Below are 17,074 nucleotides of genomic sequence, written 5' to 3' on the forward strand. Positions count from 1 at the left end.
GTGCTAAAGTAAGAAATCAGTTTTCTAAAGGAGCAGGGTATAATTAACTAAATAGATTCTGATATACTGGTTATACTTAATTTACAAATCATAAGAAAATGGGTGGGTAAATTAGTTCCTGAGAGTACGGGAGGCGAGAGGTAGATGGATACTATGCTTATCTTGTAATAGAAATGAGATTAAAAACTGCATGTACACCACAACTGATTCTCAAAGGAGATACATCATCATATAAATATATGATGATGTATCTCCTTTGAGAATCGTTTCGTTTGATAATCTATGAGCAGGTTATCTATTCTTATTTGTAGTAACTTATATATAAAACTGTCTAAAACTATTTCTTCTTTCCTTGAAGCAAGCAGATGTCTGTAGGCTTTGTCTCTCATAACTTTCTGCATTGCTAATAGCTGTATGCAAAGTTTGTTGTGATTATCATAACCATGTACCACTCCTACAGCAAGACACCTGTTCCTACCCCTCAAATATACCTTAACCTCTCATCACTTGGCATTGAGACACACTTCCTTCAATGCTACTCTCCCACCTCAGTTGAGGGGTCTTGTCTTGCAAGTTACTTGGTAACCTCACTAGTGCTAGTGCTGCATAAAAAGCACCAGTACACTCTGTAAAGGGGTTGGCATTAGGAAGGGCATTCAGTTGTAAAAACCATGCCAAAGGAGGTCAATTCAATTCTCTCGCTTGCCAGAGCTGTCCAACCCATGCCAGCATGGAAAATGGACATTAAAGTGATGATGCAGAGAATGGAAGTCTAAGCCAACTTTATTTCACCTATTATTCAGTCTGAGGAAGAACTTGACTTTTGCAGATCCTCCTAGCCTGGTAAATTTGATATGGCTGATGCTCAGACTTAAATATATGAGAGAGAGAGAGAGAGAGAGAGAGAGAGAGAGAGAGAGAGAGAGAGAGAGAGAGAGAGAGAGAGAGCGAGAGAGAGAGCGAGAGAGAGAGCGAGAGAGAGAGAGAGAGAGAGAGAGAGAGAGAGAGAGAAGAGAGAGAGAGAAAGAGAGAGAGAAAGAGAGAGAGAGAGAGGAACACTGGGGGATGGGGCAGTTATAGGGAAGAAGGACTGTTTTAATGTTTATGGTGAGGTTTAGTGGGTGTATGACAAGATATGCACAGATAGATGCATTAAATGGATTTTAGCAAATGTGGTTCACAGCTTGCTAAGCTAGGTAAGTAAAAGCCATTGAAGTAGCAGAAGATGCAATACGCTGGTTGGTGAGTGGTTGTTGAATAAATATTGCCAATCAGCTGCATGAAACATTTGAACAATGGGGTACAAAGTTTGACAGTTTGAAGATTCCAAATCCTGCATTCTGCTGTATGAAGCAGCTCTCTGCTGTTCTTCACTAGAATTTCCACGAACCAAAGTTCACTGTACAATATCTCTATATACCAAACAAATGTCACAGAACTCTTACATAAACTTTGCATATTAAAACTGCCAAAGAGTATTTAAACAGCAGAATTAGTACCCTTTGCTCTTTTCAAAGAAGGGCCCTGCCCAAAGCATTGAAACTCACTTCTCCTCACAATATACTCATCCCCTCCCCTCACCCAAATTGCCTCCCTTGTGGCAAAATTTGAAACCATCATTATTATTATTATTATTACTATTACTATCATCATCATTATTATTATTATTATTATTATTATTAAGGTGGTGAGGTGGCAGAACTGTGAGCACATGCCAGACAAAATGCTTAGCAGCATTTCTTCTGGCTAGATGTCAGAGTTCAAATTCCACTAAGGCTGACTTTGCCTTTTATCCTTATGGGGTTAATAAAATAAGTATCAGTTAAGCTCTGAAGTCAATGTACACAACGAAATCCTCCCCTAAAATTTCAGGCTTTGTACATATTTTAGAAAGAATCATTATTATTATCATAATTATCATTATCATTATTATTATTATTGTTATATTATTATTATTATACAAGAGAGAAATAATTAAAAATTTTTATGGCAGATGTTAAATTGTTGTTGATATGATGTTGCCACTACTCAGATTTAATTAAAAACAAACAACAACATTAAATTATTCAACCATATTCTCTGTCTTTTTCCTTCTCCCTAACCCTTGTTGGAAAACTAATATTTAAAGAACATCTTATTGTGCTGAAGTGTTCTTCAGTTGCTCTGATGTCTGGTGTATGAACACTACGATACCAGCAGATGTCTGCCATAAACATTTTCCTATGACCAATTCTTTGTGAGTAACCTATGGCAACAGCATTGTTCTAAGAAAGATACTTGGGCAGCCCAGATGACATGCTAACAACAAAAATGACCAGCATATTTATGAAGTGTTGCTGCTGGCACCTACCTAACACAATAGCGATGATGATAGGGAAAAATGCTACTGTACACACCTATATAACCCATGCCAACATCAGACAAGGAGGAAAGGAAAGCTTCACATTAAAACTATACAAGACAAAAGAGAAGAAGACTGAAAAGAACTGGAAACACAGTGGAGGGCAGAAAACATAACCATTTCTTAATGGAAAATGCAATGTATATTGCTTTTGTTCAATGCAGTTTATAGTCATATAGCTAATCTTTGCTATTATGGCATGATTTTCCAGTCATTTCTTTATATATATATATATAAATAAATATACATAATTACAATGCAGTGTCACTTCTTTGTAACCTCACTACCATCACCACCAATGATAAGCTACACTTGTTCATGGCAAAAAGAAAAAAAAAAAAATCTTGTTGATGGTGTGAGTAAACAAGAATCTTACTAAAAAATGGGGTATAATATGTTTAACTCTTTCATAACCATATTTCTAGTAAAACACAGTGTGTGTTTCTATGAATTTGAAAAGAATCAAGAATATGGTCGTATATAGTAAAACTTTTTCATTTATTTCTATTTTAACCTGGTGTTTGGAACATAAAAGGTTCTTCTATAAAATTATGAAGAATACTCTAAGATAAACAGTTTTGTTTTAAGACAAAAACAGCCCAGAAGAATGTCTCAAACAGTTGGTAGCAAAAGAGTTAAAAGGATCAATTAAAAATATTAAGCTCATAAGGAATAGTTTATCTGGCATTTTGTAATAAGACATATACATTTAAGGTTTCCTGTCTTCATCTTCAAAATCTATTTTCAAGTAAGTTTTCTTATTTTTGTTCATCTCTCCAAACGGGTTTGCACTCAAAACATGTAAACCTTTCTCTGGAGCATTGCAATTAGTAAAGTAAACCAGATGAGTTTCAAACTTAATTCTTTAAAATAATGTTTAACCCTATAACACTTGTCAACAATTCTTGATGTTTCAGATTTGAATTATATAAAGAAAATGACAAAACTGAAAATTTGGATGAACTCCAAGGATCTTTTACATTTGAACAACAATATTGCATACAAACAGGTATTTTATCTGGCAATTGTTGTAACTTTTACAATCATGCCTTTAGACCTACTAATTATTTGTTCCTGCATACAGATAAAGCAAACATTATAGAGTTAATAGTTTCCTTCCAAATGTAGCAAAAAGTGAATAGTTTGAAACTATATTCAAAACTATGAATTTTTGCCAATTACATTTTTCATGCATCTTTTATTCTTAGCTTAACCAATTAACATCCATTTATTAACCAATAAATTGAATTAATAGCATTCCTATTACATTTTTTTGAAGCTGTTGAGGTTAACTAAAAACTACAGTTATTATTTGGAATAAAATATGAATTGGTACCAATGTACCATGCTTTCACTAATTGTAATTGCATTCAGACATAGAATACACACCTACTCATTCCTCATACACTTGACTAATGGAACATCCAGGATGTGACAGTTGGAGGGAGAGCAGCACCAGCTGATATTCATTTCAACTGAGTAAAGTGGAGAAATAGGAGATGAATACTGTGATGAAAGAGATATGTATCATCTGATGCAAGAATCCACAACCATGTTTTTGAGTCCAACACTTCAAATACTAGGTCAAGCTTATCATCTTTGGGATGGTCTTATGAAATCAAATATAATTATGTGGTAGGTAAGTCTTCCTTCATTTCAATCTTTGTTCCTTTTAGCTTTTCACGAATCTTTAAAATGGTTTTTATATTTTATTCTACATATGCTATTGATTAGTTTTTGCCAATATAAGCCATCCCACTAGAATGATTAGTCCTTGTTGTGGTGAAGTGGCTTGTGTCAATGACCTGGAGAGCTATGCCATTAAAGTGCAAGCATCTTGTAGGCCTCCCATGTTGGACAGGTCAAAGGGGAGGCCAGACTAAGATGGACCACCTCTTGCCAGAGGTAAAAATGATTTTGCATAGGGACAAGACCCCTACCTAGGAAAAAGCAAAGTTACAGAAGTGATAATAAAAATTCGAAACTAATAACACTAGGGAGAGGAAAACCATCCCTCAGGAAAACATATAACATGGTGTAGCAAAATCCAAAAAGCTGCAAGGTCAAAAAAAAGCAGGAATCCAATGGAGAGAAGCAAAAAAAAGCCCAGCGTTGAGAACACTGGAGAAAAGTTGTCAATGGCTTGTGCTCCATTAAAGGGAGTAAAAAGTAGCTTAAGTAAGTATAAAAACACAAGCCATCACTTATTTCTATCAAGTTTCTATATTTTCAATAGTGTAGAATGCACATCTAATAATCCATTCACAATTTTTAAAATTTCAATTAGATCCTTTAAAATTTTCATCACAAATGTCACTAAATCAACTGAGTTCTATCCTCATAGATGAAATTACAGGTGGTTGACTTATCACTGGCACTGTTTATTTGACTCTGTAAAAAGACAACCAAATAAACTGTAAAATGGTGCCACCAGAACAGCTCAGTGCTGAAAGTAATAATGGTATTTTTTAACCAACAAATATTTTGTTAGCAAATGCTTATTAAAATTTTTTCCACGAGCTAATGAAAAAGGATAGTATTATCAAAAGCTTTTTAAAAACAACTGATGATTTCCAAAGAAATCAGGAAACCAGTTACTATACTTGAAGACAGAATTTTCTGATAAACTGCAGAGATTACTATTTTCAGAGATTACTATTTTCAGAGATTACTATTTTCAGAGATTACTGTTTGGCATATTTCATTGTTATTTTTATCATACATTTTTCTGAAAATATTTGAGGAAAAATGAAATATTCCAACTTCTTCATCACTGTACCATTGAGATTTTACTCAGAAGCTTAGATTATGGCAGGAAAAAAAAAAAAAAAAAAAAAAGGGCAGGTGAGAAGAAATCCCATCTCACAGGAAAGTTAAAAATTCAAAACCATTTTTCAAAGTGATATGACAACTATTTCATGAACACAACAAGCCATTAAGAAGTTTTACAAATTAGTAAATCTAAAGGAGAAACAGCAAACATTGAGAATAAGTAAAAGATATACTTACAGTTGGAGCAAAGCTCCATTGGCAGTGAGTTTTCATTACCCTAAAATGAGACAGAGAAAATTGATCAGAGATTTGAAAGAGAGAAAAACGAAAAAATATTGGAATATAACTTTCAGTCAGTCTCATTCAAAGATTTTCTGTTATTTTGTTCCGTAATCTTTTCATATCCAGATTGCTCAGTCAAGTGTAATGCTTATTTATTCACATTGTTTTGAATTAGCCATGTATTATCTTGTCGCTTCTGTATTTCGATGATGTGATTGTTTACTTTTAGAACGACATTGTAGAGTAGGTGTGAGAGGCCAGAAGTGGCCGGTTTAAAGATGAAAAACAGGTAGAATATTTAGGCCGGATATGACTAGTTTGAATGCTACATGAAAATAAGCTGACCTTCTCTGCCTGTTTTAGGCTTCCAGATTTAAAAAGTAACTAAATTTTACCCAATTATTCATCATTATAATCATTATATATCAGCTTTCCATGCTAGTATGGATTCTCATGGTCTGAATTAGTTCTTATTCAAAATTACTTGCTCTACCAGGTGAATTTGAGGACCATGCACATATATCTCATTTTTGGCATGGTTTCTACAGCTAGATGTCTTGCAAACAACTCGCACATGCAAGTGCTACCAGTCGAGAACTCTGCATACTAGAAGCCAGCAAGTGTATGGGGTCATCAGGAGAGTATGCGTGCCGTTTCAGGGCCTGCTTCTCGATGGCATCAATGTGCACCGGCCCCTCCTCACTGATATGAGGCCCCGCTTGCTAGATCAACTGGTTATTAAATAAAGCTCAATATTTCTCTAGCCATCGCTCATCATCTCTTTTTAATGAAATCCAGTGGCTAGCCTTCTCCTTGGATATCACTCATGGTGGTATTTACCTTACGATGAGTTAGGCCTAACGATAACAGCAGGCGTCTCACACTGTGTCCAACAAACCCTCTACATGGTTTCCACAGCTGGATACCCTTACTAACACTAATCACTTAGAGTGTATTTGGATATTTCCAACAGGCCATATGATCTCATAAAAGCTCCTGCTAGTGTTGATCATATAAATACAGGAAACAATTATTAATTGATTGAATAAATTTATATTCTTGTTCCAAATTACTAACATTTTTTTCAATCATTAAAAAAGATTGAAAAGTGCCAGATAATTCAGATTTTGTTATTATTTTAACACTACTAATTATTTACCAATATAAGAATATAACACCAATTTTCTTCTAAATCATTTTATATCTATATTTCTAATGTAAGGTTTAGATGGGTCTGCAAATATAAACATCTCTCTGTTGTCTTTATTGGAAACAACTGGATGCTTATCATAAGCCCTACCAAATCTAGTGTGAGAAGGGCTTAATAGCCATTTTCTAGCTAGGCTGAAACCAGCACAGTAAAGACACACTGCAATGTCCATTTCACAATTTTGAGCAGGAGTCTTGAGTCTCATATTAATCAATCACCAAGCTTCTTCCATTGTTATTTCATATCCAAATAGCTGTGAACACTGTTGTATGGCTGAATGCTCTTGATAAACAGGTGCCTCAATGTGTTTGCTATTTCTGATTGTAATTGTTACAATGATAATATTTTGAGGTCATGGCTTCCAAAAATCTGAATTTTAAAGCCTGTATAAAAAATAAAATCGTTATTTTGGCATGCATTCAGAGAATAGCAGCTGGAAATATCATAAATTATGGGAAACTAATTATTATTAGAAAAAAAATATAAACCATAGGATCATATTTTAGGCAACTTTGACTAATTAGAAAATTACTATTTGTAAATCTCACAACGAGTGATATTCAGCGACAGTACTTCGGAGTAAAGATTGTTTGCCAACATAACATGGCAGTTCTGGTTTAGGACGAATGTTGCTGTAATTTAGCCCCAGGAGACATCATCTCCAGCTGGCTATACGACACGATCTGTGTCCTTATATTTTGACTAACTTTCAGAGATTATAATCTTCATCTTATTAAATGATTTCTCACAGAGGAACAAGATGATGACAGTTAGTGGAATGGTGTAGTCAAGTGAATTAAATTCAGTATGTAACAATTATTATCTTTCTTAGAAAAATGATAAGTAGAGACAACTTTTATAGAATTCGAATTTGGAATACAAATGAACCTAACTAAATTCAGCAACAAATTTAGTGCAATCATCACACTTAACTTAAATAAAATAAACAGCACCAACAAAAATCTAATGAACAAAATAAAACTTCATTTCCTTTATAACCTTTAATTACTTCAATGAAACTATATACAACGGGGTGCTGAAAAGTTCCTGGCTCTGAGTAAAAGAAAATACTGGAGTATCAGTTAATTATGATTTTATTCAAAATATTCACCCTCTCAGATTCAAACTCTTCAGTTTTTCTAAGCCCTGTAAAAGTACTTGAAACATTGGGCCTCCAACCAAGCCTTCCGTGATACACATAAAGCTAGGAATTTTTCAGGACCCCCATCAAGAATCAGTATACATACATATGTAAACACTACATGATATACGACATGCTAACTACTGAATTCTCTTTCAATCCATATGCTTTCACAATGTACATACTTTCAACTTTTCAGATACTGTATAAAATTTATCAACTTCACTTTATAAACATAAGGCTTTTCACTCTGGTGTTTATGTAAAGAACACCTCACTACATACACACTAAACCCCAACAAACAAATGCTCACGTGTTATAAAAGCACAGTGATTGTGCCCCCATAGATACAAAATATTTATAATCAAATCTTTTAGACAAGCTTTTAAATTTTTGTCTGCTAAAGAAACTTTAAATAAAGAAATCTTGAGTGTAAAACAAACAATTAATAGCAAGTATCCCAACAGATTAGTGAACTAGGCCAGAGAATAATACAGGAATAAATTCATCCATGTTGATACAACAGATGCAACTCGCATAAAAATAAACAAACCACACACACTGTATACTATAAAAACCAAATACACTCTGGTTACAGAACAGTTATGTCATCAAAACTGTGTAAAACAGAATGTAACATTATCACAGTTAAGCACAAACTTATAGTTTGAATATATTACAACGCCAGACTGAAAATCTTCAATACAATACCATAAACTAATATAATAATGAGTGTAGTGTAGTGTAGTGTAGGTGTGTGTGTGTGTGTGTGTGTGTGTGTGTGTGTGTGTGTGTGTGTCCAGAATCACGCCAGGGCATGGAGGAGAGAAAATAGTAATTCAGTGAAGGAGAAGTAGTGAGAGTAATAGCCCTGACTGAGAGGGAGTGAGAGAAAGGAAGAGGTGGAAAAAAAAGTGTTACAAGTGTGAGTATATGTGTGTATGTGTTTGCGTGTACAAGGGAAGTGTGTGAATGTTTGTATGTATGATTATTAAGAACCTTATTTTGTACCTTATTTATATATAAAACACTACAATTAGCCATCATTAGTGACAGCACGTGGTCAGCTAGTAAACTAATAAACTAGAGAATGTACTTCAGTCAACCAATGAACTATGCATAGTTCTCAATGTAAACATGAAAAGTAGTTAACTTCATAACTCAGACTGTTGCATCGAATAAGCAAATACAACACTTGATTGTTTATTGACCATACATTTACAAGAGCCATCACAACTCCTTATAATAAGGCATATGAAATAAGGTGGTGAGCTGGCAGAAACGCTAGCACACCGGGCAAAATGCTTAGTGGTATTTTGCCTGTTTTTACGTTCAGAGTTCAAATTCCGCCGAGGTTGACTTTGCCTTTCATTCTTTTGGGGGGGTTGATAAATTAAGTACCAGCTTTGCACTGAGGTCGATCTAATTGACTGGCCCCCTCCCCCAAAATTTCGGGCCTTGTGCCTAGAGTAGAAAAGTATAAAGTACATGTAATAAAATTAGACAGAAAAGCATTAGTTGAAAGCACTATAATTTTATACTAAGTATCACAAAAAATTAGAAGGGAGCTCTACTAATAGCAATAGATAAATAAAATAATTAAAAAAAAAAACATAAGAAAAATAAATTGTGAAGTCGACCATACCAGGACTTAACTGTTGTAGAAGTTTTAAATCTGACACTAACATTGTTACCAGTATCAATAGTTTACAGATGATTCTTTGAAACTTCTTATATTTCCCCATAGTCAGAGATGTTTTCCATGGAAGACTGGAAACAAACACCATCACTTGTATGATTGCAATGCTCATTTACAATCCTCACATAATGTCATGACAAGGGTAAAACACAAACACATGCACACACGTGTGTGCGTGTATGTGGAGGTGAACACTGATGTTCCATGTGGCAGGTTAATGTATTATATATATGACAGATCTCTATTTGCCAAATCCACTCACAAGACTTTAGTTGGCCTGAGACTAGAGTAGAAGAGACTTGCTCAAGGTGCCATGCAATGAGATTGAAGCCAAGACCTTCAACTATAAAAAATAAAAACCTGACATTGACAGAGGCCACAAATTCGTAAGAAATCAATCCTACTAAATTACTGGTACCTAATTTAACAATCATGGGGATGTAAAAGGTGAAGCCATGAAGTTAAATACTGTGATGTATTTTTCTTAGTCCTGTATTCTGCTAATTCTTCCATTCTACCACCCTCTCTATTTTAAAAATACCAACTAAAAGCTGATTGTAAGAGAAAGGATAGCATCTTTTTAGCCAGTATGATGAGGTTGTGGCCAACATATATATCAATAATGGTAATGGAGTAAAACACACACATACACACACTATAGCATGTTCTACAATAAATCAATATAATTCTTCATAACATGAACAAGAAATTAATTATTTAACAAAATGGTTTAGGAGTGAATTTTTTTATTTTCATGTATTGAATGGGTTAGACAGTACTATTTATAACTGATTCAGCAATCGCCACATCCCATATCAGCCCTACCTCTCACAACTGCAGTACCACTACTGCCCAGAATAACAATAGCACTAAAACTACACACAACAGAAGTACCATGTTGCACACACTACACCCATAGATTGTATACACAAAGCAATAAAAATACTAAAATATAAATATTAAAAAAAAAACAACAACAAAACTAGGGTCGGCATGGCTGTGTGGTAAGAAGCTAGCTTTCCGACCACATGGTTCCGGGTTCAGTCCCACTGCATGGCATCTTGGGCAACTGTCTTCTGCTATTGCCTCAGGATAACCAAAGCCTTGTGAGTGGATTTGGTAGATGGAAAATGAAAGAAGCCCATTACATATATACACACACGTGTTTGTCCCCACCCACCACCACTTGATAACTGGTGTTGGTGTGTTTATGTCCCTGTAACTTAGCAGTTTGGCAAAAAGAGCAATAGAATAAATACCAGGCTTCACAAAAACAGATTAGTACTGGGGTCAATTCATTCAACTAAAATTTTTTTAAGGTGGTCCCCCCCCCAGTATGTCCAGTGTCTAATGACTGAAACAAGTAAAAGATGGAAAAAGGGAGGAGAAAAATTTGTTGCTGTAGGAAATCCCAACCTCCATGGTCCTTGCACATGTAGATGTGTTTCGGTTTATGGAAGGCATTTAACAACACCTCTGAACATAATTAAAATGCTGTCCTAAAAACAGTACATCTCCCACTCAGCCTGGACAAACATAAAAAAAAAAAACAAATACACACATTGTCAAAAGCTTCATCATCACTAAGCACTGTGCTGTGATGTACACCACTAGATTCTGTAGACATACAAAAATAGACTGGACTGGGAAGAGAGTCACATACAGAAATAGACTGGACATGTTAAAAACTGCAACAATGTACTGTATACAATCAATTACTACATATCAGAATGTGTAGTAAGATCGCCAGCGAGATGGAGGCATTGTATATCTGGAACAATGGATCTGTGGGTTACTGGTCTCACCTAATAATTTGGTTGAGTACTATCTAGGAGTATCTAGGGTTGTTTGATCAGAGCTGACCCGGGACCTAAATAACAATCATTGCCTCTGTTCACAACAGTAGTCTTACCACTGTATCTTACAGCAGTTAAATCCTGAGCCAACGAAAGATTCTCTACATAGTTGCACAATATACTAGAAAAAACAGCCAGCTCTTCTTCAGGCATGGGCAACCTTTTTCAAAAAGCAGACTGCATAAGACACAGCTCATTTGATGAGCTGTATACTAAAATACTCAAGGTAATTTTTCGTTGCGCATGCCATGCAGAAAGTTCCGTAGGCCACCAGTTGCCCATGACTGTCTTATTATCTTAAAGAACTCATTGAATAATGTGGTCCTAGATACACTACAATTAGAAAAGGGAAGAGAGGAAGAGACAAACAGATAGTATAGGATAGGATGGTTCCAACTGGTATGCTTGGGTCATAGTTTGTTTTTTTTTATCAGAGCTGACTTGACACACGCGCACGCACACGCACACGCACACGCACACACACACACACACAGTACCATGACAACAACAAACAGCTTAATTAGCAGCTAAGAAATACACATACCAGCAATTAATATAAATATTCAAATAAATAGAACAGAAATATGGGTAAGTTTACGCTTTGTTAAGCAGAATATTGCTGCAGATATAAAGTGCACAAGATTTGAGAAAAATGAGCAAAGAGTGAGAGTCCAGTAACTATTTTTCCTTACACATCTGTTCAAGTTTACAAATGTAAACATATTTATGGTTTAGTTATATTTCAAGCAAAATAAACTAATTTATATACTGGCCAATAAGTATGTCTGTAGAGTACCAGACAACCAGCCAAGAAGGTACTGCCTCATAGGTTATTGGCACTACGTTGTTTCTTTGACTTGAACTGCAGATATTGTAGAATGATATATATATATATATATATATATATATATATATAGATGTTGTAGAACGGAAACACAATTCAACAGTAAACAGGGACAACACTATTAATTAGTAGCTGCTGCTGTCAGCTTTAACTCTTTAGCATTCAGATTTCTTTGTGAAAAGTAATGCGTATTTATTCACATTGCTTTGAATTAGTCACACATTATGTTGTAGCTTCAAGATTTCAATGGTGTGCTTGTATATTTTTAGAATGACATTGTAGGATAGGTGTATGAGGCCAGATCTGGTCAGTTTGAACATAAAATTGGTAGAATATTTGTGCTGGATATGGCCGGTTTAAATACTAAAGGGTTAAGTACAATTTCTCCAGTGGACGTGACCGGCAGAAGAGCTGGATCTCAGGGAACCTCTCCTAATGAAAGCATATTCCTAATATAGATCATGGTACTTCTACTGTAGGTGGTAGTGCTGATACAGGCCAATAGGGTTTACAATCTGTTGATAGTATGTCTGACAATGAAAAGTCAGTTGATTTTGACAGGTTTCACAAAAGACAAATTGAGTTTTATATATATATATATATATATATATATATATATATATATATATGTGCACACACATACACAGTAATCTCTCACCAAATTGCAGTTTATTATTTAAGCTTATGTTGATTCCTCTGTGGTGTTGTTTTGCGTTTATAATAAAATAAATACATACAAATTATAAAAGTAATAAAAAAAAAAATACAGTACAGTACTGTTTCTATTTTGCGGGGAGTTTTTGGAACCTAACACCCGCGATAGTTGAGGGATTACTGCATGTATATATATATATCTCATCATCATTGTTTAACATTCATTTTCCATGCTGGCATGAGTTGGACTGTTTGACATGGAGCTGGCCAGACTCCAACTGTCTGTTTTAGCATGGTTTCTACAGCTGGATTCCCTTCCTAATGTCAACACTGAACAGAGTTGGGTGCTTTTTACATGCCACTGGCATGGGTGTTTTTTTATGTGGCACCAATGCACACACACACACCTCTTCTCTTGCTTTTTTTCACCATACACCACACACACACACACATATCTCTTCTCTTGCTTTTTTTCAACTGGGGTAACCAGAAATCTCTACAACAAGACACCCATTTCTGTCCTATCATACTTTAAGCTCTCATTACCTGGCACAAAGCTACCATTCTCAATACTAACACTAGTCTTGCAAGTTACTTGTTGACCTCACTGATGCTGGAGTCACATAAAAAGCACCCAGTACACTCTGTAAAATGGCTGGTGTTAAGAAGTGTGTCCAGTTGTAGAAACCATGCCAAAGCAGAGAATAGAGTTTGCTATGATCCTCTAACTTGCTGGCTCCTGTCAAACAGTCAATGCCAGCATGGAAAACAGACATAAAATGATGAAGATGATATAGAAATATAGTTATGTTGCTGAAGACTGGACCCTCTTTGCAATATTTGTTAGTTCTCCCAAGATCGGGAGTGGGGAAGCTTTCAATATATGAAAACCAGATTGAATTAATGTAATCTAAAAACTGCATTAAAGAAAATTTTAATTAAATATACTGAAAAACTTAGAGTAAAAAATAAAAATGTAAACTGGCACCTTAAGGAATTAAGAACATTGAAATATACTAAATAATCAACAAAATGTATTTTTTAATGCAAAATTCAGACTTGTTCAGAAGTGCTGCACTTAAGTGCCTCAGAGAACACATTCCTCATTCCTGCTCCAGACCTGAAGCATATTTAAGTAATCATCATCATCATAGTTGTTTTAATGTTCACTTTTGCATGTTTGCTAGAGTCAGGAGAAATTTGTTGAGGATTTCATGGTCGAATGCTCTTTCTGCCATCAACCTTTAGTTGTTTCCAAGGTGATATTCCTCCTAGTTCAGGCGGCGAGCTGGCAGAAACGTTAGCACGCTGGGTGAAATGTTTAGCTGTATTTCATCTGCCTTTACATTCTGAGTTCAAATTCTGCCAAGGTTGACTTTGCCTTTTATCCTTTCAGGGTTGATAAACTAAGTACCAGTTGCATACTGGGGTCAATCTAATCGACTGCCTCCCCCTCCCCCAAAATTTCAGACCTTGTGCCTCGAGCAGAAAAGAATATTCCTCCTAGTTCTTCAAACACAAATGGCACACTAGCCGAACATGTTTTCAGGGAGGATTGCATGTAAGCAACACTGCTTGTATAACGATGTTTCTTCATAATTAGCATGTGATGTCAAAATAAGGAGACACAAACACATGATATTAAACGATAATAATAATGATGATATATATAGGCACAGGCATGGCTGTGTGGTAAGAAGCTTGTTTCTCAACCACTTGGTTCCGGGTTCAGTCCTACTGTGTGGCACCTTGGGCAAGTGTCTTCTTTTATAGTCTCAGGCTGACCAAAGCCTTGTGAGCAGATTTGGTAGATGGAAACTGAAAGAAACCTGTCATATATATAAATATATATACATATATATTTATGTGTGTGTGTGTGTGTGTGTGTGTGTATGTCTTTGTGTCTATGTTTGTCCCACCCACCATTGCTTGACAACTGGTGTTTACATCCCCATGACTTAGCAGTTCAACAAAAGAGACCAATAGAATAAGTACTAGGCTTACAAAGCATAAGTCCTAGGGTTGAGTTCTTTAACTAAAAAACCCTTTAAGGCAGTATTCCAGTATGGCTGCAGTCAAATGACTGAAACAAGTAAAAGATATATATATATATCTCATCATTTAACATCCATGTTCCATGCTACACGAGTTGGATTCATCATCCTTATTTAACACAACTGTCTCACCATCATCATCATTTCACATCTGTTTTGACAGGAACTGGTGAGTCAGAAAGAAGACTGCAACAAGCTCTGCTGTCTGTTTTGGGCATAGTTTATATGGCTGGATGCTTTTCCTAACACCAACCACTTTACAGAGTGGACTGGATGCTTTTATGCAGCATCAGCACAGGTGCATTTATGTGGCACTGGCACAGGAGCTTTTTATATGGGACCAGCTCCCATGAGCCTACAAGATTATGAATGTCCACCTGGAGAGGGATGCAGGACACAGATACACAATAGGTTTCTTTCAGTTTCTTATTTCTTTATTGCCCACAAGGGGCTATATACAGAGGGGACAAACAAACAAACAAGGACAGACAAAGGGATTAAGTCAATTACATCGACTCCAGTGCGTAACTGGTACTTAATTTATCAATCACAAAAGGATGAAAGGCAAAGTTGACCTTGGCGGAATTTGAACTCAGAACGTAAAGACAGATGAAATACCACTAAGCATTTCGCCCCGCGTGCTAACGTTTCTGTCTACCAAATCTACTCACACGGCTTTGGCTGACCTGGGTCTATAGAAGACATATGCCTAAAGTAGAGTACAGTAAGACCAAACCCCAAAACCACATGGTTGCAAAGCAAACTTCTTAATTATTCAGCCATCCTTGTAGCTTTGTGTGGCAAAATAGTTATAAATGCAGGCATAGATAGGCACATCATAGAACATCAGGAGAGGTGACAGCTATACACACAAATCAAACTTAGATCCTTATTAGTTGTACATATACAGTACCAGTGTAAATACACCCTCCTTCTCCTATTTCTTCTTTAGGCATACACTAGCTATGAGATTAAATGCTGTACTTTTGACCACAGATCTTACAACAGTCACTGTGATGCGTTCCTAAGCAAGGTACCTAACACAAAGAACAGGATCCATTCTTACCTTGTATTTGAGTGGTTAGCACTAAGGAGGGTATCTAGTTGTGAAAACAACTGATTTGAAAATAAGAAACATCCTACGCATGCAAGTGTAGAAAATGTTTTGTATTTGTGAGTGCATGCATACCTTTCAATTTAGAAATAGAAAATGTACTCAAAACATAGCTGAGCTGAGTATATTAATTTATTTGAAACTCTCTGCCATTGCTACACCGAGTTTCACATTTTCATTTATCACAACTAATAGAATTTAAACATAAAGCTTTGAGATATCTGAAAGTTTTAGTTTGATAGCCAGGATACAACAAAGAATTTTATAATACCTGTAGTCAGGGCAATGCATAGAAGTATTTTATAAGAGAAGGGCTAGCCTTTAGGATGCAGTCCTAGTTATGTTGAAGGTGTGCTTTCACAAGGAGAGATCCCCAGTGATAGCAAGGCCTAACATTTGAAGTGATTGTGGGTGCTCTAGTTCAGTGCTTCTTGTATTTAAGTAGGGGTGTAGTGCGATGGTGTTTTCTACATATGAGTAATGCTCGAGTCTTTTACTGCTGAAAGAGATTGGCATGGCTTCACTGGAGAATACATATTGATCTCTTCATGAAATTAGTGTAGCTTTGGCATATGACAGCTAAGTTGTACGTGGATGATGCACAGTGGGGGAAGGTTAGGGAGGAATGAATATTTGTATTATCTGTATAAGAATGAATATTGTTGGATGTAACAGCAACTGATGATAGACTGAAGAGAGTGGGGGTGGGGGTAAAATCAAAGTCACATAAGGATTGACTGAGAGTGGCACAAAAATAGCTCTGTCAACATACACCAAGGTGGTGCAATCTGATAGGATCCTAGAGATAAGAGATGGAAGGAGTCTATAGGCAGAATGTTTCAATAGGAGGTTTGCACAGCAGACATGGTTGAAAGCTTTGCTGACGTCTAGAGCAACAACACTGTTTCCACTAAATTTCTCTAAAGATAAGAGCCCACTAGTAGGTGATGTAAAAAAAAGTTGGTCTCCTGTGGACATGGATCTACAGAATCCACACTAGTGGTGAGAACAGAGATTCAAGTTGGAGAACCTCATTGTTAATGGCTG

At 35.8% G+C, this 17,074-nt stretch overlaps 1 protein-coding gene across 1 annotated transcript in view; it reads right to left on the bottom strand.

Moving 5' to 3' along the window:
* LOC106878873 (calcineurin subunit B type 1) overlaps window positions 1-17,074 on the bottom strand; it is a 44,084-nt gene that overhangs the window by 21,195 nt on the left and 5,815 nt on the right. Inside the window, exon 2 of the mRNA XM_014928218.3 lies at window positions 5,411-5,450. Coding sequence (XP_014783704.1) covers window positions 5,411-5,450 — 40 coding nt within the window. The remainder of the gene's footprint in view (window positions 1-5,410; window positions 5,451-17,074) is intronic.

Source organism: Octopus bimaculoides, chromosome 4, assembly GCF_046866305.1.
Source record: "Octopus bimaculoides isolate indiv1 chromosome 4, ASM4686630v1, whole genome shotgun sequence".
In the NCBI taxonomy this organism is placed as follows: Eukaryota; Metazoa; Mollusca; class Cephalopoda; order Octopoda; family Octopodidae; genus Octopus; species Octopus bimaculoides.